At 49.8% G+C, this 27,139-nt stretch overlaps 1 protein-coding gene across 1 annotated transcript in view; it reads left to right on the top strand.

Annotated features, from left to right (window-relative positions):
• The window catches only part of TRIM66 (tripartite motif containing 66), a 32,444-nt gene extending 5,706 nt beyond the window's left edge, over nucleotides 1–26,738 (top strand). The window contains exons 5-17 of the mRNA XM_069738589.1: nucleotides 702–848; nucleotides 2,305–2,422; nucleotides 2,620–3,476; nucleotides 9,233–9,400; nucleotides 10,106–10,369; nucleotides 11,724–11,979; nucleotides 12,069–12,132; nucleotides 14,484–14,658; nucleotides 17,446–17,834; nucleotides 18,553–18,688; nucleotides 20,804–20,878; nucleotides 23,582–23,734; nucleotides 25,444–26,738. Of these exons, the coding sequence (XP_069594690.1) occupies nucleotides 702–848; nucleotides 2,305–2,422; nucleotides 2,620–3,476; nucleotides 9,233–9,400; nucleotides 10,106–10,369; nucleotides 11,724–11,979; nucleotides 12,069–12,132; nucleotides 14,484–14,658; nucleotides 17,446–17,834; nucleotides 18,553–18,688; nucleotides 20,804–20,878; nucleotides 23,582–23,734; nucleotides 25,444–25,698 (3,057 nt within the window). The 3' untranslated portion in view covers nucleotides 25,699–26,738. The remainder of the gene's footprint in view (nucleotides 1–701; nucleotides 849–2,304; nucleotides 2,423–2,619; nucleotides 3,477–9,232; nucleotides 9,401–10,105; nucleotides 10,370–11,723; nucleotides 11,980–12,068; nucleotides 12,133–14,483; nucleotides 14,659–17,445; nucleotides 17,835–18,552; nucleotides 18,689–20,803; nucleotides 20,879–23,581; nucleotides 23,735–25,443) is intronic.
• The last annotated feature ends 401 nt before the right edge of the window (nucleotides 26,739–27,139 follow it).

The raw sequence follows: 27,139 nt of genomic DNA, 5'->3' as shown, positions 1-27,139 counted from the left end.
CACCGCAGCTCTGCCTCTGGCCACCGCAGCTCTGCATCCGGCCACTGCAGCTCTGCCTCACGCCCACGCAGCTCTGCATCCGGCCACCGCAGCTCTGCCTCACGCCCACGCAGCTCTGCCTCCGGCCACCGCAGCTCTGCATCGGGCCACCGCAGCTCTGCATCCGGCCACTGCAGCTCTGCCTCACGCCCACGCAGCTCTGCATCCGGCCACCGCAGCTCTGCCTCTGGCCACCGCAGCTCTGCATCCGGCCACCGCAGCTCTGCCTCTGGCCACCGCAGCTCTGCCTCACGCCCACGCAGCTCTGCATCCGGCCACCGCAGCTCTGCCTCACGCCCACGCAGCTCTGCCTCCGGCCACCGCAGCTCTGCCTCCGGCCACCGCAGCTCTGCCTCTGGCCACCGCAGCTCTGCCTCTGGCCACCGCAGCTCTGCCTCCGGCCACCGCAGCTCTGCATCATGCGAGTGGTGACAATGAGGTCTACACAGAAGTGCACGACGCGTGCCTGACACCTCCTGAGTTGAAAATGAGCGGCATTGGACAACCCCTTTAAAAAGAAAACATTTTGCACCCCGATGTGGTGGGAGGTGAAAAAGTGACAACTGCTGCTCTAAATAAGAGCTGAGTGTTGTCATCGCCCCTCCCCCGCACAGATGATTTTCTAGCTCCGTTCTGACCGCCTTTACTTGTATCTATTGCAGAAAATGACGAGCGAGAAGCAGCAGAAGTTCGAGCAGCAGCTGCAGTCAGTTCTTCTTATAAACCGTCAGCTGGAGCATGTGCAGAACTTTGTGAACTGGGCCATGTACAGCAAGAACAGCGTCCCCTTCCTGTTCAGCAAGGAGCTGGTACGTGCTGGAAATGGGCTACTATCGGTACACAGAGGGTTAATGGCGAGAAGACCCACGTGGCATTATGTGGCGGCATTCTTACAATCAGATTACATCCCCGCAGCTCCTCTCTCTTCCGTCTCTGCCATTGCTCTACCACGATGCTCATGCACCAGAGAGATCAGTATGAGCTGAGCCATGACTGAGGGTATGTTCCCACGGTCACTAAATGCTGCGGGTTGGATGCGGTGTACATCTGCAACGGCCAGATGTTACAGCATAGTGGATGGGATTTGAAGAAAACCTATCTCCACTATGTGTGCACGGACACCTCCATCTTCCCTGTGGAGACGGACATGCGGTGCATCTTTTCAGACCGCAGCATGTCTATTTATCTTATGGAGACGCTCAGTCTCCGCGAGATAAACTTTCCATCCAATGTACTGAGCGCGGTGATTCAGCACGGTTCAGTGAACACATGCGGCATCACCGGCGATCAATAGCCGGCAGTGCTTTGGGTAGAGCAGACATGTGCTGCATCCAAAGCGCTGCCGGTTCCTGACCGTGGGAACATACCCTTATAGAGCGGCAAGTTCTGCAAGGAAGGAAATGGAGAAATGAGCCATAAAACGTGTAACCAGTTGCCGTCTGTGGCGTCTGGTAGAGGAACAATAGTTATTAGGTGTGGAATAAAAAGTTTTGTCATTTACCGTTTCATATTTGATATTTTCAAGATCTCTGCTTGCTGTCAGTAGAAGGCGACAGGTAGCGATCCTGTGTCCTCAGTATCTCACAGCTGGTGGTTTGTTACAGTTGTATCTATAAGACTTTACAGTGCAGATACAGTGTGACATGCAGAGATCTGTGCTGCCGAGGTTCGCCGACACTGGAGCTGCACCAAAATCTACATTCTGGGAGGTGCGATCGCAGGTGCCTTGTCGTGGCTTTTTTCTGATGCTCCAGTATGCGCAGCAAATAAACTACTAGTGCTCGCTGCATGGCCTCCACACCAGTATCAGATCATTGGGGGCCCAATGACTGTCAGGCCCTGGTCCTGCTGAACTGTCTGGCCGCTCCCCGCACCCCAGGATCGGGGGAATGACTGGCACGCCAGCTACAGACCTGATGATTGACAGGTCAGACCAACGGCGCGACACTACTCCGCTGCATCGGAGGAGCGCAGGGGCACGGAGCTGCCGAATCCATCAGCTTCACAGCAGCGTTTACTGGCTCTATAGCAAAGAGTCTGCAAGTGCTGCGCTCCTTGCCTAGACAACCTGCCGCCACTGATAAGACAGCAGTGGAGGCTGGTAACCAAGGCAGCGAGCTGGAAGTGATCGCATGGAAATATCCCAATATTCATGAGAATGGAGAGGATTTCTGATGAGAGACAAAGCGGAAAGTTGCTTGTTTGTTGCTGAGGAAGCCCCATCATCAGTGCTGCACCGCTAATTAACACTTCATGTTCCTACAGATTGTGTTCCAGATGCAGCGACTTCTGGAAACGAGTTGTGGAAGCGACTTTGGACGTCCCCTGAAGATGAAGTTTAGCTGGGAACCCTCTTTTTGGACCAAGCAAATCTCAAACCTTGGTAAGACATTAGCCGAGAGAGATAGTGGGGGAGATTTATCATAAGGAGTCGAAAATAAGAGTGGAGCAGTCGCCCACGGTGACCAGCCAGGGAGCCTCAATGCCGGGGGCATGCCAGCTGCACTTTCCTTGCTCCAGATTTGATAAGTCTCCCCCATCAATCACTTTTCTCTCCCGACTCCCACCTCTTCTCCGCAGGTTGCATACTGACGGACCCGGCGCACTTACCTCCTACTGATGCCCCCAGTTATGGTGGATCTATAGACGATGTGCAGTCATCCTATTACCCGGCTCATCACCCTGCCCCCAGTCCTCACCTGCCAGCCATCAATAGTTCCCAAAGCTACGCACCCACCGTCCAGTGCCCCACACCCGTCTGCTGCGCTCACTGCCATACGCTGCCCTCCATTACCAAGAGCCAGCCCACCGTGAGCCACCACATGAACTTCACCCACTCCACCACCATCAAGCAGCAGGTGGTGCAGCCCATACAGTACAGCGGCGGCGGCAAGGAGCAGAAGTGCCTGTCCCGACCTCTGAGAGTCATCCAGCCATGGCTGCCGCACCAGCCGCCCTCCGAGCAGGACAACTCCTCATACTGGGCGGACAGTCAGACGCAGAGAGCTGCCATCCAGCCCCCTGTCCAGAACGTAGCCCCCATATGTTCCGAGACCTCGCAGGACTATAGCCAGGTGCACGCCACCGCCATCCCGCTGAGTACCACAGCGCCATTACCGGCCCCCTCTGTGCAAATGCAGCTGGGTCCAGTGCACAGTGTCCAACAACAGAGAGCGCAGAGCCAAAGCCAGACCACGGTGTGCCCGGCCGACACCACCCACGAGCAGGTGATGCACCACAGTATGGACCTCATCAACCAGCAGTTCGAGCTGGAGCAAATGCAGAAAGGACTGGAGCTTCTCCTCCAGAGCCAGCCATCGAGCGTCCAGCTCACCCAGAGCAAACAGCCGCAGCACGTCCAGCAGACCATAGTGGGCCAGATCAACTACATCGTGCGCCAGCCCGCACCGCTGCAGAGCCAAGAGGACGCGTCTCCGGTCAGTGCATCACCTGCGCCATTGTATGTGTGTGTGATATCCACTGAGCGGAGGAGAGAACACGTGGAGTAGCAGAGCACAACCACTGCATAAGCGTGTGGGAAAGGATCGTACATGTGGATTTCAGCATGTCCAATCCTACTAGTGTGCAGAGGAGAGAACACGTGGAGTAGCGGAGCACAACCACTGCATAAGCGTATAGAAAGAAGGATCGTACATGTGGATTTCAGCGTGTCCAATCCTCCCAGTGTGCAGAGGAGAGAACACAGAGAGAGGAGCACAACCACTGCATAAGTGTATAGGCCCAGGAAAGAAGGACCATGCATGTGTGTACAGTGGGGCAAAAAAGTATTTAGTCAGTCAGCAATAGTGCAAGTTCCACCACTGAAAAAGATGAGAGGCGTCTGTAATTTACATCATAGGTAGACCTCAACTATGGGAGAGAAACTGAGAAAAAAAAATCCAGAAAATAACATTGTCTGTTTTTTTAACATTTTATTTGCATATTATGGTGGAAAATAAGTATTTGGTCAGAAACAAAATTTCATCTCAATACTTTGTAATATATCCTTTGTTGGCAATGACAGAGGTCAAACGTTTTCTGTAAGTCTTCACAAGGTTGCCACACACTGTTGTTGGTATGTTGGCCCATTCCTCCATGCAGATCTCCTCTAGAGCAGTGATGTTTTTGGCTTTTCGCTTGGCAACACGGACTTTCAACTCCCTCCAAAGGTTTTCTATAGGGTTGAGAGCTGGAGACTGGCTAGGCCACTCCAGGACCTTGAAATGCTTCTTACGAAGCCACTCCTTCGTTGCCCTGGCGGTGTGCTTTGGATTATTGTCATGTTGAAAGACCCAGCCACGTTTCATCTTCAATGCCCTTGCTGATGGAAGGAGGTTTGCACTCAAAATCTCACGATACATGGCCCCATTCATTCTTTCATGTACCCGGATCAGTCGTCCTGGCCCCTTTGCAGAGAAACAGCCCCAAAGCATGATGTTTCCACCACCATGCTTTACAGTAGGTATGGTGTTTGATGGATGCAACTCAGTATTCTTTTTCCTCCAAACACGACAAGTTGTGTTTCTACCAAACAGTTCCAGTTTGGTTTCATCAGACCATAGGACATTCTCCCAAAACTCCTCTGGATCATCCAAATGCTCTCTAGCAAACTTCAGACGGGCCCGGACATGTACTGGCTTAAGCAGTGGGACACGTCTGGCACTGCAGGATCTGAGTCCATGGTGGCGTAGTGTGTTACTTATGGTAGGCCTTGTTACATTGGTCCCAGCTCTCTGCAGTTCATTCACTAGGTCCCCTCGCGTGGTTCTGAGATTTTTGCTCACCGTTCTTGTGATCATTCTGACCCCACGGGGTGGGATTTTGCGTGGAGCCCCAGATCGAGGGAGATTATCAGTGGTCTTGTATGTCTTCCATTTTCTAATTATTGCTCCCACTGTTGATTTCTTCACTCTAAGCTGGTTGGCTATTGCAGATTCAGTCTTCCCAGCCTGGTGCAGGGCTACAATTTTGTTTCTGGTGTCCTTTGACAGCTCTTTGGTCTTCACCATAGTGGAGTTTGGAGTCAGACTGTTTGAGGGTGTGCACAGGTGTCTTTATATACTGATAACAAGTTTAAACAGGTGCCATTACTACAGGTAATGAGTGGAGGAAAGAGGAGACTCTTAAAGAAGAAGTTACAGGTCTGTGAGAGCCAGAAATCTGGATTGTTTGTTTCTGACCAAATACTTATTTTCCACCATAATATGCAAAAAAAAATGATAAAAAAAAACAGACAATGTGATTTTCTGGATTTTTTTTTCTCAGTTTGTCTCCCATAGTTGAGGTCTACCTATGATGTAAATTACAGACGCCTCTCATCTTTTTAAGTGGTGGAACTTGCACTATTGCTGACTGACTAAATACTTTTTTACCCCACTGTATGTGCTTAACGTGTGTATAAAATGCTGAATGGAGAGTATACAGCACACAGCGTAGTGTCTATAATACACAGAATGGAGTGTATACAGCGCACAGCATAACGTGTGTAGAAAATGCAGAATGGAGTGTATACAGCGCACAGAATGGAAAATATATATATATAGTAGTGTACAAAATATAGTGTACAAAAACAGAATAGTGTGTAGAATGCATAGTGCAGTAAGCATGCTGTGGTGTGGAGATGATGTAATGTAGAGAGCAGTGCAGTGTGGAGATGATGTAATGTAGAGAGCAGTGTGGAGATGATGTGATGTAGAGAGCAGTGCGGTGCGGAGATGATGTAATGTAGAGAGCAGTGTGGAGATGATGTAATGTAGAGAGCAGTGCGGTGCGGAGATGATGTAATGTAGAAAGCAGTGTGGAGATGATGTAATGTAGAGAGCAGTGCGGTGCGGAGATGATGTAATGTAGAGAGCAGTGCGGTGGGGAGATGATGTAATGTAGAGAGCAGTGTGGAGATGATGTAATGTAGAGAGCAGTGTGGAGATGATGTGATGTAGAGAGCAGTGCGGTGCGGAGATGATGTAATGTAGAGAGCAGTGCGGTGTGGAGATGATGTAATGTAGAGAGCAGTGCGGTGTGGAGATGATGTAATGTAGAGAGCAGTGCGGTGGGGAGATTATGTCATGTAGAGAGCAGTGCGGTGGGGAGATTATGTCATGTAGAGAGCAGTGTGGAGATGATGTAATGTAGAGAGCAGTGTGGAGATGATGTAATGTAGAGAGCAGTGCGGTGTGGAGATGATGTAATGTAGAGAGCAGTGCGGTGTGGAGATGATGTAATGTAGAGAGCAGTGCGGTGTGGAGATGATGTAATGTAGAGAGCAGTGCGGTGGGGAGATTATGTCATGTAGAGAGCAGTGTGGAGATGATGTAATGTAGAGAGCAGTGTGGAGATGATGTGATGTAGAGAGCAGTGCGGTGCGGAGATGATGTAATGTAGAGAGCAGTGCGGTGTGGAGATGATGTAATGTAGAGAGCAGTGCGGTGTGGAGATGATGTAATGTAGAGAGCAGTGCGGTGGGGAGATTATGTCATGTAGAGAGCAGTGTGGAGATGATGTAATGTAGAGAGCAGTGTGGAGATGATGTGATGTAGAGAGCAGTGCGGTGCGGAGATGATGTAATGTAGAGAGCAGTGCGGTGTGGAGATGATGTAATGTAGAGAGCAGTGCGGTGTGGAGATGATGTAATGTAGAGAGCAGTGCAGAGATGATGTGATGTAGAGAGCAGTGCAGAGATGATGTGATGTAGAGAGCAGTGCGGCGCAGTGCGGAGATGATGTGATGTAGAGAGCAGTGCGGAGATGATGTGATGTAGAGAGCAGTGCAGTGGGGAGATGATGTAATGTAGAGAGCAGTGCAGAGATGATGTGATGTAGAGAGCAGTGCAGAGATGATGTGATGTAGAGAGCAGTGCAGAGATGATGTGATGTAGAGAGCAGTGCGGCGCAGTGCGGAGATGATGTGATGTAGAGAGCAGTGCGGAGATGATGTGATGTAGAGAGCAGTGCGGTGTGGAGATGATGTAATGTAGAGAGCAGTGTGGTGCGGAGATGATGTAATGTAGAGAGCAGTGCAGTGTGGAGATGATGTAATGTAGAGAGCAGTGTGGAGATGATGTAATGTAGAGAGCAGTGTGGAGATGATGTAATGTAGAGAGCAGTGTGGAGATGATGTGATGTAGAGAGCAGTGCAGTGTGGAGATGATGTAATGTAGAGAGCAGTGCAGTGCGGTGTGGAGATGATGTAATGTAGAGAGCAGTGTGGAGATGATGTAATGTAGAGAGCAGTGTGGAGATGATGTGATGTAGAGAGCAGTGTGGAGATGATGTGATGTAGAGAGCAGTGTGGAGATGATGTGATGTAGAGAGCAGTGCAGTGTGGAGATGATGTAATGTAGAGAGCAGTGTGGAGATGATGTAATGTAGAGAGCAGTGCAGTGTGGAGATGATGTAATGTAGAGAGCAGTGTGGAGATGATGTAATGTAGAGAGCAGTGCGGTGTGGAGATGATGTAATGTAGAGCAGTGCGGTGTGGAGATGATGTAATGTAGAGAGCAGTGCGGTGTGGAGATGATGTAATGTAGAGAGCAGTGCGGTGTGGAGATGATGTAATGTAGAGAGCGGTGTGGAGATGATGTAATGTAGAGAGCAGTGCGGTGTGGAGATGATGTAATGTAGAGAGCAGTGCGGTGTGGAGATGATGTAATGTAGAGAGCAGTGCGGTGGGGAGATGATGTAATGTAGAGAGCAGTGCGGTGGGGAGATGATGTAATGTAGAGAGCAGTGCGGTGTGGAGATGATGTAATGTAGAGAGCAGTGCGGTGGGGAGATGATGTAATGTAGAGAGCAGTGCGGTGTGGAGATGATGTCATGTAGAGAGCAGTGCAGAGATGATGTGATGTAGAGAGCAGTGCGGTGTGGAGATGATGTAATGTAGAGAGCAGTGCGGTGGGGAGATGATGTAATGTAGAGAGCAGTGCGGTGTGGAGATGATGTAATGTAGAGAGCAGTGCGGTGGGGAGATGATGTAATGTAGAGAGCAGTGCGGTGTGGAGATGATGTAATGTAGAGAGCAGTGCGGTGGGGAGATGATGTGATGTAGAGAGCAGTGCGGTGTGGAGATGATGTAATGTAGAGAGCAGTGCGGTGTGGAGATGATGTAATGTAGAGAGCAGTGCGGTGGGGAGATGATGTAATGTAGAGAGCAGTGCGGTGTGGAGATGATGTAATGTAGAGAGCAGTGCGGTGGGGAGATGATGTAATGTAGAGAGCAGTGCGGTGTGGAGATGATGTAATGTAGAGAGCAGTGCGGTGGGGAGATGATGTAATGTAGAGAGCAGTGCGGTGCGGAGATGATGTAATGTAGAGAGCAGTGCGGTGTGGAGATGATGTAATGTAGAGAGCAGTGCAGTGTGGAGATGATGTAATGTAGAGAGCAGTGCGGTGCGGAGATGATGTAATGTAGAGAGCAGAGTGGAGATGATGTAATGTAGAGAGCAGTGCGGTGTGGAGATGATGTAATGTAGAGAGCAGTGCGGTGTGGAGATGATGTAATGTAGAGAGCAGTGCGGTGGGGAGATGATGTAATGTAGAGAGCAGTGCGGTGCGGAGATGATGTAATGTAGAGAGCAGTGCGGTGTGGAGATGATGTGATGTAGAGAGCAGTGCGGCGCAGTGCGGAGATGATGTGATGTAGAGAGCAGTGCGGAGATGATGTGATGTAGAGAGCAGTGCGGCGCAGTGCGGAGATGATGTAATGTAGAGAGCACGGTGCGGTGATGATGTGAAGGACGCGCAGTGCAGAGATGTTGTAAGTAGATCTTCATGTATTCTGACATTTTACCGTATTATGATCCTTAAAGGGAATCTGTGACAGATAATCTGAGCACAGCTTATTGTAGAGAGGAATCACATTAGGGCAGGTTCCCAGCAGAGAGGATCGCCTTGTCATGGCTGCTGGGCACACACACATTGGCCAGTTTATAAGTATCTACGTTTTTTCCAATATTCTGGAGCAGTAATGTAATTCCAATGTCATATTTCGTGTTTGCAAGTCATGGCGTTACAGAGTGCAGCTTTGTCAGTAAGTGAGACATGGCTGGAATCAGGGTCTCTGCCCCGCCATCATGCTGCTCTCAGGTGGGGAGCAAATCTTGGTGGCAGCTTCCCTTTCTTGGTCATGATGAAAGCAGCACGGGACGGGCGCTAACGATGCGGGTGCTGCTAATCTCTATTGTTTGCTGATATTTCAGGTCTGTGATGAGCCCATATCACCCGGGGGTCACACCGTGGATTTATCCCCCGTAACCGCTCATTCTCCTGGGAATCCGCAGTCTCAGTCTATAGCCGATGAGATTATTGCGGCGGTGGAGAGCGATGCGTGCCGGAGGAACCAGCTCTCCGCAAATCCATCAAGGAAGGTGCGTGCCATCGGGAAAGTGGAGATCTGCAATACACCGAGGGATGGTCATCGGGCGACATGGGGCAGCATGGGCACAATATTTATCACACACTATAGACACTTTGTGCCTCGTCCAAAGGTCTTGTTGAGAAAGGGCCACTGCTAGCGATGAGTGCACCAAGTGTCGCGGGAGCTGGAGGGACCTGTTCGAGTCCGCGCGGCCGCAGGTTTCACAGCTTTAGGCAATGCCAGCAGGTTTTGTGGCCGACAAATGGGGGATGTAAGGGAAGACTCTATACTGAGCCCCAGACACATCAGGCGAAGTCTGGTACTGTGAATGCAAAACCCACAATGTGAGCAAGAATGTTCTCCTTCACTGACAGCAAGCAAAGATCTTGAAAACGTCAGATTGTTTCCAATTATTAACCTCTATTAATACAAAACTTGTGGGGACCCATTTAGTCCTGTGTATGGTCAATCTTCGGAGGCTTCTAATATTTTGCTTCCATCGTTGTTATTTACGGAGTATTTGCACAGCAGAGGGTTTGTTAAAATGTAGCAGTGCAGGTTATGGTCTACTGTTCACTGATACATTGTAACAAGCCCATCAGCTTTCTATGGCGTGGGTGGTAATATCTCGGCTCTCCACAAGCGGTGGATGCCGTCACTACCGGGCGCACTACTCCATATATGACTGACCAACTCATTTTTTTTTTTTTTTCAGCGTTCAGCCTCAGAAACTTTCTCAAATTCTCCAGAACTAGAATTATCATCTCCCAGACTTTCTCGCTCCGTGGATCCCCAAATGCCAGCGGTGGCCTGCCAGTTCTTCAGTCAGCCCCCAGACAGGTGCTATGGTAGTGAAGGGGAGACGGAGAGAATCGCTGCTTACGGCGCAGTGGGAGCAGCTGTGGCGGAGGAGATGCATCTAGAGCGCAGTGATCACTTAGCAACAGGGGGCGCTCTCCTGGGGAACGCAGTATGTAAGGTATGGTTTACTGATCCCCGGAGGACTGTAGCACAAACAATGCCGAGCTCTGAGGCCGCACTCCGCGTAGATCAGGGACCGTGCACAGACGCAGGGCTCCCCGCTCCACGCACAGGGCGTAAACGATACATTATACAACGCAAATGTAACAACAACTTATTAACAAGTGTCAGCACACACAAGAAGCCTCAGCATAGGAAATAGCACGGTGTCCTCTGCCCCGAGTGTCAGTGTCCTCGTCCTGTGCCCCGACTGTCCGCGTCCTCATCCTGTGCCCCGACTGTCCGCGTCCTCATCCTGTGCCCCGACTGTCCGCGTCCTCATCCTGTGCCCCGACTGTCCACGTCCTCATCCTGTGCCCCGACTGTCCACGTCCTCATCCTGTGCCCCGACTGTCCGCGTCCTCATCCTGTGCCCCGACTGTCCGCGTCCTCATCCTGTGCCCCGACTGTCCGCGTCCTCATCCTGTGCCCCGACTGTCCGCGTCCTCATCCTGTGCCCCGACTGTCCGCGTCCTCATCCTGTGCCCCGACTGTCCACGTCCTCATCCTGTGCCCCGACTGTCCGCGTCCTCATCCTGTGCCCAGAGTGTCAGCGTCCTCATCCTGTGCCCCGAGTGTCAGTGTCCTGTGCCCCGACTGTCTGCGTCCTCATCCTGTGCCCCGAGTGTCAGTGTCCTCGTCCTGTGCCCTGAGTGTCAGTGTCCTGTGCCCCGAGTGTCACTGTCCTCGTCCTCATCCTGTGCCCCGACTGTTCGCGTCCTCGTCCTGTGCCCCGAGTGTCCGCGTCCTCATCCTGTGCCCCGAGTGTCCGCGTCCTCATCCTGTGCCCCGAGTGTCAGTGTCCTCGTCCTGTGCCCCGAGTGTCAGTGTCCTCGTCCTGTGCCCCGAGTGTCAGTGTCCTGTGCCCCGAGTGTCCGCGTCCTCATCCTGTGCCCCGAGTGTCAGTGTCATTATCCTGTACCCGAGTGCCAGAGTCATTATCCGTACCCCGAGTGTCAGTGTCATTATCCCGTACCCCGAGTGCAGTGTCATTATCCGTACCCCGAGTGTCAGAGTCATTCTCCCGTACCCCGAGTGTCAGCGTCATTCTCCCGTACCCCGAGTGTCAGTGTTATTATACTGTACCCAGAGTGTCAGTGCACCATGCAGCTCCCACAGCTGTGAGCAGGTGGATTTGGCCATTTTCCCATAGAGGGGCTCACACCGACTTGTTTTAGGGTCTCCTGCACCTTGGAGCTGTTGTGTGTCTGTGACTGAAGTAACTGGTGACTCCTGCATTGTCCAGATACATTGCTGTTATCCCAGTAACATAAGTAGATTTGGTCCCTTCTTATTTTAATGTGTTTCTTCAGATAGAAAATGAGAATTTCAGCTGCAGTGGACTACCACCTCCACCACTGCCCCCACAAGCCCCGCCGCTGCCTGACACCACTCTGGGGCCGGACAGCAGCACAGCAATGAATGATATTGTGCTGCCGCTGGAGAATATGTTTGAGGAGCCAATAAATCTCTCCCTTAAAAAATGTTACCCAACTGGATCGTCCTCTGCACCCCAAAGAGACCCCACACCCCCACAACCAGTGATGAAGGAGATCAAGAATGAAGCCGGTAAATGAACCCTGAGATATGTCTGAGCCCCCCTCATAGACCCCACAATACACCAGAGCTCTGCCCTGTTACAATCATTTCTCTCCTAGATACAGACAGTCGCTTCCAGCAGCGTTATCCCCAAGAGCTGAAGAGGCAAGAAGGCACCAGCAGGTGAGTACCCTACGGCCGGTGACAAAACTGCGAGAACCCTGCGACCGACGAGTACCCTGCAGCCGGTGACTATCCTGCGAGTATCCTGCGACCGACGAGTACCCTGCGGCCGGTGACTAAACTACGAGAACCCTGCGAACGACGAGTATCCTGCAGCCGGCGACTATCCTGCGAGTATCCTGCAGCCGGTGACTATCCTGCGAGAACCCTGCAGCCGGCGACTATCCTGCAAAAACCCTGCAGCCGGCGAGTACCCTGCGAGAACCCTGCAGCCGGAGACTATCCTGCGAGAACCCTGCAGCCGGAGACTATCCTGCGAGAACCCTGCTACCAACGAGTACCCTGCGAGAACCCTGCGACCGACGAGTAGCCTGCGAGAACCGTGCAGCCAGCGAGTACCCTGCGAGAACCCTGCAGCCGGCGACTATCCTGCGAGAACCCTTCAGCCAGCGACTATCCTGAGAGAACCCTGCAACCGGCGAGTACCCTATGAGAACCGTGAAGCCGGCGAGTACCCTGCGAGAGCCCTGCAGCCGGAGACTATCCTGCGAGAGCCCTGCAGCCGACGACTATCCTGCGAGAACCCTGCAGCCGGCGACTATCCTGCGAGAACCCTGCAGCCAGCGACTATCCTGCGAGAACCCTGCAACCGGCGAGTACCCTATAAGAACCGTGCAGCCGGCGAGTACCCTGCGAGAGCCCTGCAGCCGGAGACTATCCTGCGAGAACCCTGCAGCCAGAGACTATCCTGCGAAAACCCTGCAGCTGGCGAGTACCCTGCGACCGACGAGTACCCTGGGAGAACCCTGCAGCCGGCGAGTACCCTACGAGAAACCTGCAGCTGGCGACTATCCTGCGAGAACCCTGCAGCCGGCGACTATCCTGCGAGAACCCTGCGACCGGCGACTATCCTGCGAGAACCCTGCGACCGACAAATACACTGCAGCCTGATGAGCGATATCTGTCCTACTGCCCCCTGCAGTATAACAGCTCAGCTAGTGGAGGGCGAATGTCCATAATCTACCAACTATTTCCAAAGAGCAGAATTGTGAATACAGCTCTGGAGCAGATTCTAAGCTTCCATGACGAGTATTTGGTGCATCTTTGATGATGTACATTTTCTGCTTGGATAATTGAGTTTACTTCTGGTTGTTTATAGTGTTTTGGGGGTTTTTTATGTGTGTTTTTACCACATTTTTGCAGTGGTGTTTTTTCTCTCCTTTTTGGTTTGTCACGTTTTCCATCTACTTTGCTTTGGAATCATCCCAGTTGCAGAGTTACCTAACTTATTGGTAAAGTCGTGTGTATCACACCCATTTAAGATACATGTAGGTTATATCTATGTTTTTCTTAGTTTCATTCAAGTCTATGGAGAAAAGTAAAATGCATGAGAGAAATTCACGTTGCAAATTTTTTTTTTTTTTTTAAATGCCGGTCGATTTCTGCTACGTTAAAAAACATTGCGCAGTGGACATGAGATGCGCCTAAATCTCCCCCACGTTGCTGGAACTGTAATAAACTGCTCTTTTTTGCACACGATTGAATGTAATTCACTGACAGCAAACAGACATGGTGAACACCGCAGGGACTCCTAGCACAAGACCATATGGGCACAGGAGAAGGGAGTCTGTGGCTGTAGGTTCTCCACATCAGATCGGTCCCATACGGAGGAGGTAGAGCTGGATGTATCGGTGACCATTGCGGGGCCACAGCTGCATTTCCAAGGTCAGGGCTTCAGGATAACGCTCAGATTAGGCAGCACTGGAGCCAGAGGGGAACCGAGGTCATCGTATCAGGATCAGAACAGCAAGCACGAGTGCTCCCTAATCTAAGCGCTCAGATCCTGACCGCACAGGTGGCGACATTCCCCGAGGCGCCAATCACAAGACCGTCCGAGCAGATTACGGGGTCTGTCCTTCACAAAGCCTCTTGGACGGACATCACTTTCCTTTAGAACGGGTGTAATCCCATTAATAATCCACAAGTTGTCATTAGTGAGGTTAGTGCCCCTCTTCTCTGCCCCATGGGGGTCAGGTGCCTCAGAAAGGCCAGAGGTCAGCACCAGCACTCACTATACAGCCTGTATTAACCCTTTCAGAGGTCTATCTGATATAAAGCCGTTTCAGCAGTGGAGATCACTTGAACACGTACCTGTTTAGCTGTGTTTTCTTGACTGCAGCCTGCAGTGTAAAGAATGGAGGAATGTGTTGTGTTTTCCATGCCCGATAGCATCGGTAGTATGCACTGGACCAGGAAATAAATCAGCATAACATGGCCATTACTGAAAACCTTCATTCTTTACACTGCATCTAGCACACAGCCAGTAAAACGGGAACATCATTTTATTTCAGGGCAGAAGCAAAAGAAACAAAGATCCCGTATGTGCGACTGGAGCGTCTGAAGATCTGTCCCCCTCCGTCAGGAGAGCTCCCGGTGTTTAAGGTGCAGCCACCGAAGAAGGATGAGGACGGCTCTCTGCGCTTACTGATTAAATATGGCGCCCGGTACAAAAGCATGTCCATAAAGGTAAGAGAGCGGCAGAGAGCGAGCACCACACCGACTGACAGCAGCAGTATCATGCTCCAGTCACACCCAGAGCTGAACTCTGCATACAACGTATCAAATGACGGCATCAGATATAAAAATTATATATCAGCAGAATAGTGACTGCAGCTCTGGAGGTGACTGGAGTATACGACATGATGTAACAGCAGAATAGTGACTGCAGCTCTGGAGGATAAGACACGATGTAACAGCAGGATAGTGACTGCAGCTCTGGAGGTGACTGGAGGATAAGACACGATGTAACAGCAGAATAGTGACCGCAGCTCTGGAGGATAAGGCACGATGTAACAGCAGAATAGTGACCGCAGCTCTGGAGGATAAGACACGATGTAACAGCAGGATAGTGACCGCAGCTCTGGAGGATAAGACATGATGTAACAGCAGAATAGTGACCGCAGCTCTGGAGGATAAGACACGATGTAACAGCAGGATAGTGACCGCAGCTCTGGAGGATAAGACATGATGTAACAGCAGAATAGTGACTGCAGCTCTGGAGGTGACTGGAGGATAAGACACGATGTAACAGCAGAATAGTGACCGCAGCTCTGGAGGATAAGACATGATGTAACAGCAGAATAGTGACCGCAGCTCTGGAGGATAAGACACGATATAACAGCAGGATAGTGACCGCAGCTCTGGAGGTGACTGGAGGATAAGACACGATGTAACAGCAGAATAGTGAGTGCAGCTCTGGAGGATAAGGAATGATGTAACAGCAAATTACTGACTGCAGCTCTGGAGGTGACTGGAGTATACGACATGATGTAACAGCAGAATAGTGACCGCAGCTCTGGAGGTGACTGGAAGATAAGACACGATGTAACAGCAGAATAGTGACTGCAGCTCTGGAGGATAAGACATGATGTAACAGCAGAATAGTGACTGCAGCTCTGGAGGATAAGACATGATGTAACAGCAGAATAGTGACTGCAGCTCTGGAGGATAAGACATGATGTAACAGCAGGATAGTGACTGCAGCTCTGGAGGATAAGACATGATGTAACAGCAGGATAGTGAGTGCGGCTCTGGAGGATAAGACATGATGTAACAGCAGAATAATGAGTGCGGCTCTGGAGGATAAGACATGATGTAACAGCAGGATAGTGAGTGCGGCTCTAGAGGACAAGACATGATGTAACAGCAGGATAGTGACTGCAGCTCTGGAGGATAAGACATGATGTAACAGCAGGATAGTGACTGCAGCTCTGGAGGATAAGACATGATGTAACAGCAGGATAGTGAGTGCGGCTCTGGAGGATAAGACATGATGTAACAGCAGAATAATGAGTGCGGCTCTGGAGGATAAGACATGATGTAACAGCAGGATAGTGACCGCAGCTCTGGAGGATAAGACATGATGTAACAGCAGGATAGTGACCGCAGCTCTGGAGGATAAGACATGATGTAACAGCAGGATAGTGACTGCAGCTCTGGAGGATAAGACATGATGTAACAGCAGGATAGTGAGTGCGGCTCTGGAGGATAAGACATGATGTAACAGCAGAATAATGAGTGCGGCTCTGGAGGATAAGACATGATGTAACAGCAGGATAGTGACCGCAGCTCTGGAGGATGAGACATGATGTAACAGCAGAATAGTGACTGCAGCTCTGGAGGATAAGACACGATGTAACAGCAGGATAGTGACCGCAGCTCTGGAGGATAAGACATGATGTAACAGCAGAATAGTGACTGCAGCTCTGGAGGTGACTGGAGGATAAGACACGATGTAACAGCAGAATAGTGACCGCAGCTCTGGAGGATAAGACACGATGTAACAGCAGAATAGTGACCGCAGCTCTGGAGGATAAGACACGATGTAACAGCAGGATAGTGACCGCAGCTCTGGAGGATAAGACATGATGTAACAGCAGGATAGTGACCGCAGCTCTGGAGGATAAGACATGATGTAACAGCAGAATAGTGACCGCAGCTCTGGAGGATAAGACACGATGTAACAGCAGGATAGTGACCGCAGCTCTGGAGGATAAGACATGATGTAACAGCAGAATAGTGACTGCAGCTCTGGAGGTGACTGGAGGATAAGACACGATGTAACAGCAGAATAGTGACCGCAGCTCTGGAGGATAAGACATGATGTAACAGCAGAATAGTGACCGCAGCTCTGGAGGATAAGACACGATATAACAGCAGGATAGTGACCGCAGCTCTGAAGGATAAGACATGATGTAACAGCAGAATAGTGAGTGCAGCTCTGGAGAATAAGACACGATGTAACAGCAGAATAGTGAGTGCAGCTCTGGAGAATAAGACACGATGTAACAGCAGAATAGTGAGTGCAGCTCTGGAGAATAAGACACGATGTAACAGCAGAATAGTGAGTGCAGCTCTGGAGAATAAGACACGATGTAACAGCAGAATAGTGAGTGCAGCTCTGGAGGATAAGACACGATGTAACAGCAGAATAGTGAGTGCAGCTCTGGAGAATAAGACACGATGTAACAGCAGAATAGTGAGTGCAGCTCTGGAGAATAAGACACGATGTAACAGCAGAATAGTGAGTGCAGCTCTGGAGGATAAGACACGATGTAACAGCAGAATAGTGACCGCAGCTCTGGAGAATAAGACACGATGTAATAGCAGGATAGTGACCGCAGCTCTGGAGGAATCTGGAGGATAAGACATGATGTAACAGCAGGATAGTGACCACAGCTCTGGAGGATAAGACACAATGTGACTGGAGGTATAGTGAAGTCCTGGCTGACATGTTGGTTCTGGTTGCTGCAGGTGAATGCGGATAGCTCACACTCGTCATCTCCGTCCACGGTGATTTCGCCACAGTCGGCAGCACAGTCTCCGTATGATCCGGACGCCGTACCACAGGTCACAGCTCCTCCTGTGCAGACGCCACCAGTAAGGCCGCATCCTTTTCCTCGGATACAGTCTTATACTGGGGGATCGCAGGAGATCAGACACATAGTGGAGCCTGAGCCTGAACACCCCCATGAATGCAAGATGAACACAGGACCGTCGAAAAAATCTGATGACCCCAATCACATTGAAAATGAGGATTTCTGCGCTGTGTGTCTGAACGGCGGGGAGATGCTGTGCTGCGACACCTGCCCGAAGGTTTACCACCTGTCCTGCCACGTGCCCGCGCTCCTCAGCTTCCCAGGGTACGGAGTCACCTGTATCTGCGGGCGTCCTATGCTGCACGATCCATGCGAGGCCACGCTCACACCTCCAGTATGTGTGGTGGTCTCCATTATATTCTGATTGTAGGCCACAACGAGGAGAGGAACAAATACTGACGGAAAACACTGAGCGTTCACGGAGCGCGTGACCGTATAAATGGGCCCGAGCTCGGCGCGCAGCAGATTGCCCGCGGCTTTCATCTTCATGCATTTGTATGCAGCCGTCTGCGCCCTGCACCCCGACCCTGGACCCCGTTATACAGCCGTGTGATTGTGCCAGAAACTGGGGTCCGGTTTACATGACCTCAATTTGATGTAAAGGAGTAAAAACATTTTTCATTGGGTCAAAAGGTTTTTTTTTTTTACATGGTTTAGAAGCCCCCTTACTGTCTATGGGTTCCTGCATATAATATGTACTTTAGTGATGGGAGAGGGGCACAGGTGTGGGACGGGCACAGGCAGGGGACGCACACAGCCGAGGTACGGGCACGGGGGACAGACAGGTGGGGGGCACAGGTTTTTGAATTTCCAGGACCCTAGAGATAGAAATAGGGAATCCCCAACCCCATTTATGACTGTAGACACAGAACAGATCTCTGCTGCCCCCTGCTGAGCAGACAGGGCTCTCGCAATACTGGATTTCTGACCTAGGGGGCGCTAGTTTCAGGCATTTTGGTGATATCTGATGTGCTTGTTGCAGAGGTGAATGGGTCTGTACACTGTGTCGCCATCTGAGCAAGCCAGAAGTGGAATATGACTGCGATAACACGCGCTACAGCCGGGAAAATAAGATCGAAGCCGGGATGTTACCGCACCTGGACACCGCAGATCAGCGGGTGAGACCCTCACTATAAGCAGCGCGACTTATTAATAAGGACTAAGTATCTGAGCTCACCATGTGTGATACTGACTGCTGAGCCGTGTATCTAATCCCATCCTGTGTGATACTGTCTGCTGACCAGTGTATCTAATCCTACAATGTACCGGATTATGCCTATTAGAAATAAGGAACGAGTGACGGAACAGGAATTATTATACAGATATCAAATGTATTAAAAAGATTAATTAGAATTTACTAAATCCAGAAACACAAGAACAGTGTGCGAGCCGGGAGCGGCCGACCAGACGGGTATGACGGACGCCATGTCAGGCCTAATGCAGGAAGCAGCCCGGGGGTGGGGGGAAGCCGTGGTGAAGAGCGCTGGGGTTTGTCTCGGTACTTGACACTGGTGTTCTGGGCCGCCGCGGGGAGCCAGACTCTTCCCTTTTACCATTCTTTGCCTTTTGCTCGTTCTCTGTACTTATCACCTTGCATTCAATCCCTAGATGACATCATCTCTGCCGGTGTCACGATAATATGAATATGCCAGGTTTTGAGTATATACCTAAAAGGTCCATGGCTTTTCAGACACACGCTGTGGGCTTTTCCGACCCCCTCCCCTCTTCACTCTGCCTAGGAAGCTCTGCTCTCTTAGCCTGCAGGCAACTCCCTCCCCCCTGCTATATGGCTGTAATGTGGGACCATCGTGCCAGCTCCACTGAGGAATTGTTATGGCTTTGTACTGGAAAAGCCAGTCCTCTCCCTAAACCCCTCATCCCCCTCCCGTCTGATACTAGCTAAAACTGGTACGGCAAATTCCAAACCTCATCGGACTCTTTTGTTCTTGAAAAGTTATGTATATTGGCACTGATCAGGGATAGAGATATAAAAGTTACATATTCCGGATGTCCACAGAGAGATCTATAACTCACTGAAATCGCTAGGATCTAAGCCAACGAAATGCAAGGAACAGATTTCTCTGTAAGCGAGTCATATACCTACGCCGTGTTTATACTTAAACGAACCTCCCTGACGTGGTGCGCATCATGATCATTGTATTGTTCTTCTACGAGGTTCATACAGCGAGTTATGTACATAAATGGGTTGTCATAACTCTAAGAAAGGGGAGTATTCAGCCTCTGAGAGAGGTCACCACAGGGGGAGTGCCGTGGTTTTGGGCAAGGAGATAAGAAAGGGAAACATCAGTCTTCGCTAGTCTTTTGTCTAGGGTCTAGCTGCAAGACAGATCTGTGATGCATCTAGATGTGTACCCTCCCCCACAGCACATGGTCAGCCATGAGATGAAATGATATGAACGAACTGTAGTGTTTTTCTACTTTAATCCCATTTTGTTTGTAATTGTACTGTACATAAGCTACTTGTCTACTTTTATAATACCTTTTTATACTTCTGTAAACACTGCCTACCTTTTTGGAGTAAAATATATAAAATTACTAGTTTTGTTTCTCCTTGCTCTATAACAAACTGTCACGTTCTCAGAAGCTAATTACGCTACTAATTTGGGTTGGCTCCAGACCCGTTATTAATTAAGAAATTGGAGCTGGTTGCAGCGGATTTGTCCTGCGCGTTTGGGAGGCTTTGTAGCGACAGACGGCGTTGATAATTATTGTTCCCGCCTGAGTGGGAGTAGTTATATCGCCCTCGCTGCAGTATGCCCATTAGCCAGTACAAAGTAAGGCAGCCATTCTGGTGACTAATTATCCTAGGTGCAGTACCCTGACTGACCTGAGTGTAAGGGGGGCGCCAGAGAGCTGAAAGTTCCAAATCGGAACTGGGAAGTGGGATATAGAGAAATCCCCTTCAGAAAGAACCAGGGGCAACCAAACAACCCCGGTTCATGACAAATTGGTGAGTGGTGGGGATGATAAAGGTATCCTCCCCGTGAACCGTGACAGCCGGCTTTGCTTTGTTAATTCCAGTTATGCAATTTGTATATTTTATAAAATTATACCGTATTTTAATAATTTCCGTTCCTGTAATTGTTCTTTTTTGTTATTGTTGATGTTAATTTTTTTGTGCATTTTTGAGGACAATACTCTCTACCTCTTCTGCAGTTGTGTTCATTGCTGTACGGAGCTTTATAACCTGACACCGTGCATTTCCATTACAGCGGTGCGAGAAGATGGTGCTGTCTCTGTACTGCAATAGTCTGAGTGTGCCGTTCCAGGAGCCAGTCAGCCCTGTCGTAAGTGTCATTCCTGCACCATCCTAGCGGAGGCGCTCTAATAAGCCCTGATGGAGAGTGACACATAGAAGTGCCCCACACTGTCACATTATCCTCACTACTGTACCTGCCGTCTGCTGCAGACTATCCCTCCTAAGTGCCCCACACTGTCACATTATCCTCACTACTACAGTTGTGGCCAAAAGTATTGACACCCCTGCAATTCTGTCAGATGATACTCAGTTTCTTCCTGAAAATGATTGCAATCACAAATTCTTTGGGATTATTATCTTCATTTAATTTGTCTTAAATGAAAAAACACAAAAGAGAATGAAGCAAAAAGCAAAACATTGATCATTTCACACAAAACTCCAAAAATGGGCCGGACAAAAGTATTGGCACCCTCAGCCTAATACTTGGTTGCACAACCTTTATCCAAAATAACTGCGACCAACCGCTTCCGGTAACCATCAATGAGTTTCTTACAATGCTCTGCTGGAATTTTAGACCATTCTTCTTTGGCAAACTGCTCCAGGTCCCTGATATGTGAAGGCTGCCTTCTCCAAACTGCCATTTTTAGATCTCTCCACAGGTGATCTATGGGATTCAGGTCTGGACTCATTGCTGGCCACCTTAGAAGTCTCCAGTGCTTTCTCTCAAACCATTTTCTAGTGCTTTTTGAAGTGTGTTTTGGGTCATTGTCCTGCTGGAAGACCCATGACCTCTGAGGGAGACCCAGCTTTCTCACACTGGGCCCTACATTATGCTGCAAAATTTGTTGGTAGTCTTCAGACTTCATAATGCCATGCACACAGTCAAGCAGGCCAGTGCCAGCAAAGCAACCCCAAAACATCAGGGAACCTCCACCATGTTTGACTGTAGGGACCGTGTTCTTTTCTTTGAATGCCTCTTTTTTTCTCCTGTAAACTCTATGTTGATGCCTTTGCCCAAAAAGCTCTACTTTTGTCTCATCTGACCAGAGAACATTCTTCCAAAACGTTTTAGGGTATGTTTCCACGTGCAGGAAACGCTGCGTTTTTTACGCTGCTTGAGCCGCAGTGTCAAAATGCAGCGTCCAGATGTTACAGCATAGTGGAGGGGATTTCATGAAATCCCGTCTCCACTATGCATTAAAAGCCGCAGGCGGCATACCCGCGAAAACGCACATGCGACGCGTCTTTTAAGAACGCAGCATGTCCTTACATTGCAGAAACAGCGCAAGGACAGTGCAGGTGACCTGCCAGTGACCTCAAGTGCAGATTTGGTCAGGATTTTACCTGCATAAAGTCCTGACCAAATCCTGATGGAATCCTGAACGTGGACACATACTCTTAGGCTTTTTTAGGCAAGTTTTCGCAAACTCCAGCCTGGCTTTTTTATGTCTCAGGGTAAGAAGTGGGGTCTTCCTGGGTCTCCTACCATACAGTCACTTTTCATTCAGATGCCGACGGATAGTACGGGTTGACACTGTCGTACCCTCGGACTGCAGGGCAGCTTGAACTTGTTTGGATGTTAGTCGGGGTTCTTTATCCAACATCCGCACAATCTTGCGTTGAAATCTCTTGTCCATTTTTCTTTTCCATCCACATCTAGGGAGGTTAGCCACAGTGCCATGGACTTTACACTTCTTGATGACACTGCGCACGGTAGACACAGGAACATTCAGGTCTTTGGAGATGGACTTGTAGCCTGGAGATTGCTCATGCTTCCTCCCAATTTGGTTTCTCAAGTCCTCAGACAGTTCTTTGGTCTTCTTTCTTTTCTCCATGCTCAATGTGGTACACACAAGGACACAGGACAGAGGTTGAGTCAACTTTAATCCATGTCACCTGGCTGCAGGTGTGATTTAGTTATTGCCAACACCTGTTAGGTGCCACAGGTAACTTACAGGTGCTGTTAATTACACTAATTACAGAAGCATCACATGATTTTTCCAACAGTGCCAATACTTTTGTCGACCCCCTTTTTTATGTTTGGTGTGGAATTATATCCAATTTGGCTTTAGGACAATTCTTTTTGTGTTTTTTCATTTAAGACAAATTAAATGAAGATAATAATAACAAAGAATTTGTGTTTGCAATCATTTTCAGGAACTGAGTATTATCTGACAGAATTGCAGGGGTGTCAATACTTTTGGCCACAACTGTATACCTGCCGTCTACTGCAGACTATCCCACCTAAGTGCCCCACACTGTCACATTATCCTCACCACTATACCCGCCGTCTGCTGCAGACTATCCCACCTAAGTGCCCCACACTGTCACATTATACTCACTACTATACCCGCCGTCTGCTGCAGACTATCCCACCTAAGTGCCCCACACTGTCACATTATCCTCACCACTATACCCGCCGTCTGCTGCAGACTATCCCACCTAAGTGCCCCACACTGTCACATTATACTCACTACTATGCCTGCCGTCTGCTGCAGACTATCCGACCTAAGTGCCCCACACGGTCACATTATCCTCAGTACTATGCCTGCCGTCTGCTGCAGACTATCTCACCTAGTTCACAGAGCAGCATCTCTACAACGCCCCGACCCCGAGGCAATAACTACGTAGTGCCCGTCTGATTATAGTGATGGTCCCAGAAGCACAGTTTATAGTACCGCTGGAGGGAGCGGAGCACAGCAGCTGCAGCATTAGATACCGCGGTATCGTAGGGATTCTTATATCGCTTATTGGACTAATTGCTGTGTTATATGCACGTCTTTTAATGAAGGCACGTCACTATTACCAGATTATAAAGAGGCCGATGGACCTGTCAATCATTCGGAAGAAGCTCCAGAGGCGGCATATCCCTCATTACTCCGCCCCCGAGGAGCTGGTGTCCGACATCAGGCTCATGTTCTGGAACTGCGCCAAGTTTAATTACGTAAGTGACGGTGTGAAGGACGGCACGCGGGTGTGTCCGGGCCGGAGAGGGAACGGCACAAGACGTGGGATTAACATTGGCTTATCCACTTCATCAGAGCACATTGTAAACGGATTTAATAATGGATACTCGCCTTGTGGACGGACACCGCTTCTCTGGGCTGGGCACCGTGTTCCCCGCCAGGCTCCTGGCTGCTTCTTCTGGAGGGGAACATCACAGTCACATCTGCAGCCTTCACATTTTGTCCGCTGCTGAAGACGGGATTGTTTATTTTGGCTCGAACAAAATGTGATGGATGCAGCCGATCAGAGATGCCAACTAGCTGCAGCGGTGGCATGACTTCTCACCAGAAGGGGCGACCGCAGGGCAACAAGGAAAGTGCGTGGACCGGACGAGCAGCGCAGGGTCAGGAGGGCCAGGCACCATAGGAGAGAGTAAGGTTCCTCTGAGTTTTGCTAAGAGGAGAGTTTAAACTGATACATTGTAACAAGCTGCGGAGCAGGACGAGGCCGGGATAGTTTTTATTTAGAATCTGTTAATTTAGTGGAAGTCCCCTTTAAGAAGCCATTTTCCTGGAGTCCTGTTACTTTGCAGAATATTCCCAGCCTGTGGTGGGTGATCCGGGGCGAGGACAGTTCTGTGGCTTGGCAGATGGGCGCAGAGAAGCCTCTGCCACCGCTTCCACGTGCCTGGGCTGGGCACGCATTTGCTCAGACTGTATAGACATTAGTTTAGGCTTCCATCATTAGCGAGGCCTTCGCCAGTTTATGTCATTTCTGCAGTAAGACGATATCTTGGTCCGGCGCCAGCTCTTTTCACTTGTGCTACAACCCTGGCATGGCCGGCTGCTGGGGTATCTGATACCAGGGCGTAGGAGTGGGGGCGACAAAGAGTGGGGCTCAGTACAGAGGCGGTGTGCTGGAATAATGGGCACCAGTGTACACATCACACGCCCGCAGCCTCACAGTGTGGTCAGAGGGGGTCTGCAGCGCACAACTTGGGAGGCTGACCCTGAAATTCTGCTGCGGATCCGCACCATAGCTTCCATACATTTTCTAGGCAGAATCTAAAAGTTGCACGCTTCAAAACCCCAAGGTGCAATCATTTACTTTTGCATGTGACTAAAAGGTGAAATCCCCATTCATAAGCATTCTATGTAGATTGAATTTTCTGCACCGACTCGGTGTCAATCTATGGAAACCGATCAGACCGCGCTTCATGTAGTGGATGAGTCTGATGTGACTTGTGGTACCCCGGCCCTGAGCCAGCGCCGCACCATCCGCTGCCCGCTACTGTGTAGTGAATACGCCGCCTACTTAATAACCGCTTTATACAACGCTGTGATTGTAGGAAAGCAGCGTGACAATATATATCTGGGCACAACAGGAGCAGATATAGAGGAGAGTGGGGTCAGTGTAAATCCCCAGGGGGACGGCAATGGTGGCTGCCACAGGGGGATACTAAACCCAAAGGACGCATGGGCTCCATAAACAGCGCGTGCATACACAGACCGAAAGAAAATAGGATTAAACTAATCAAATCGTCCCCTCCTGCAATGACCACTGCAGCCAATCACTGCAGCTTCATACAGAAGGTCATCACTGCAGGACCAGGGTCACCTTCACTAATATCATTAGACATCGAATATCCAGGTGATTTTCTTTATGAGGGGATTTCTGTAATTAACGGCAACTCTCATGTCTCCCCAGGAAGACTCCGAGGTCGCCGAGGCGGGGAGGGACCTGGAGCTGTGTTTTGAGGACATGTTAAAAGAGACTTATCCGGGCCGAGCGTTCCCCTTCCCACAGGACGAGGACTCTGACACTGAGGAGATTGGGGCGGACGATGGCCCCCTGAATCTGAAAAGCTTCCACTGGCCAAACTATGGAGCCGAATGTGCGCAGCCGAAGAGAAGGAGACGCCACGCCATCAACCAGAAGGCCAGAGACTTCAGCCTGTGCTAGAGCGCCCCGCGGGAAGCGCCGGCCAGCATGGCAGCGCACAGTGACAGCCACAGTGGCAGCGTCTGGTACTGCAGATGGGACTACTGCTCCATGTAATGTCTGTCTGCACACAAAGGAAGGAAACATACAAGGTTTATACAACGGGTGCACTTCTATTTCTATGCAAATCCCTGTTCTATACAGTACACCTATCTCTATGTGATCGATATCGGGCCCTCTTATAATGCTCCAGCACTGTAATAAGATGTGACCGATATCAGCCGCTGTCCTTATAATGCTCCAGTACTGTAATAAGATGTGACCGATATCAGCCGCTGTCCTTATAATGCTCCAGTACTGTAATAAGATGTGACTGATATCAGCCGCTGTCCTTATAATGCTCCAGTACTGTAATAAGATGTGACCGATATCAGCCGCTGTCCTTATAATGCTCCAGTACTGTAATAAGATGTGACCGATATCAGCCGCTGTCCTTATAATGCTCCAGCACTGTAATAAGATGTGACCGATATCAGCCGCTGTCCTTATAATGCTCCAGCACTGTAATAAGATGTGACCGATATCAGCCGCTGTCCTTATAATGCTCCAGCACTGTAATAAGATGTGACCGATATCAGCCGCTGTCCTTATAATGCTCCAGCACTGTAATAAGATGTGACCGATATCAGCCGCTGTCCTTATAATGCTCCAGCACTGTAATAAGATGTGACCGATATCAGCCGCTGTCCTTATAATGCTCCAGCACTGTAATAAGATGTGACCGATATCAGCCGCTGTCCTTATAATGCTCCAGCACTGTAATAAGATGTGACCGATATCAGCCGCTGTCCTTATAATGCTCCAGCACTGTAATAAGATGTGACCGATATCAGCCGCTGTCCTTATAATGCTCCAGCACTGTAATAAGATGTGACCGATATCAGCCGCTGTCCTTATAATGCTCCAGCACTGTAATAAGATGTGACCGATATCAGCCGCTGTCCTTATAATGCTCCAGCACTGTAATAAGATGTGACCGATCTCAGCCGCTGTCCTTATAATGCTCCAGTACTGTAATAAGATGTGACCGATATCAGCCGCTGTCCTTATAATGCTCCAGCACTGTAATAAGATGTGACCGATATCAGCCGCTGTCCTTATAATGCTCCAGCACTGTAATAAGATGTGACCGATATCAGCCGCTGTCCTTATAATGCTCCAGCACTGTAATAAGATGTGACCGATATCAGCCGCTGTCCTTATAATGCTCCAGCACTGTAATAAGATGTGACCGATATCAGCCGCTGTCCTTATAATGCTCCAGCACTGTAATAAGATGTGACCGATCTCAGCCGCTGTCCTTATAATGCTCCAGCACTGTAATAAGATGTGACCGATATCAGCCGCTGTCCTTATAATGCTCCAGCACTGTAATAAGATGTGACTGATATCAGCCGCTGTC

The sequence above is a fragment of the Ranitomeya imitator genome, chromosome 9 (genome assembly GCF_032444005.1).
Source record: "Ranitomeya imitator isolate aRanImi1 chromosome 9, aRanImi1.pri, whole genome shotgun sequence".
Taxonomy (NCBI): Eukaryota; Metazoa; Chordata; class Amphibia; order Anura; family Dendrobatidae; genus Ranitomeya; species Ranitomeya imitator.
The sequence above is the reverse complement of the archived record's forward strand: the minus strand, read 5'-3'. Positions and strand labels throughout refer to the sequence as shown.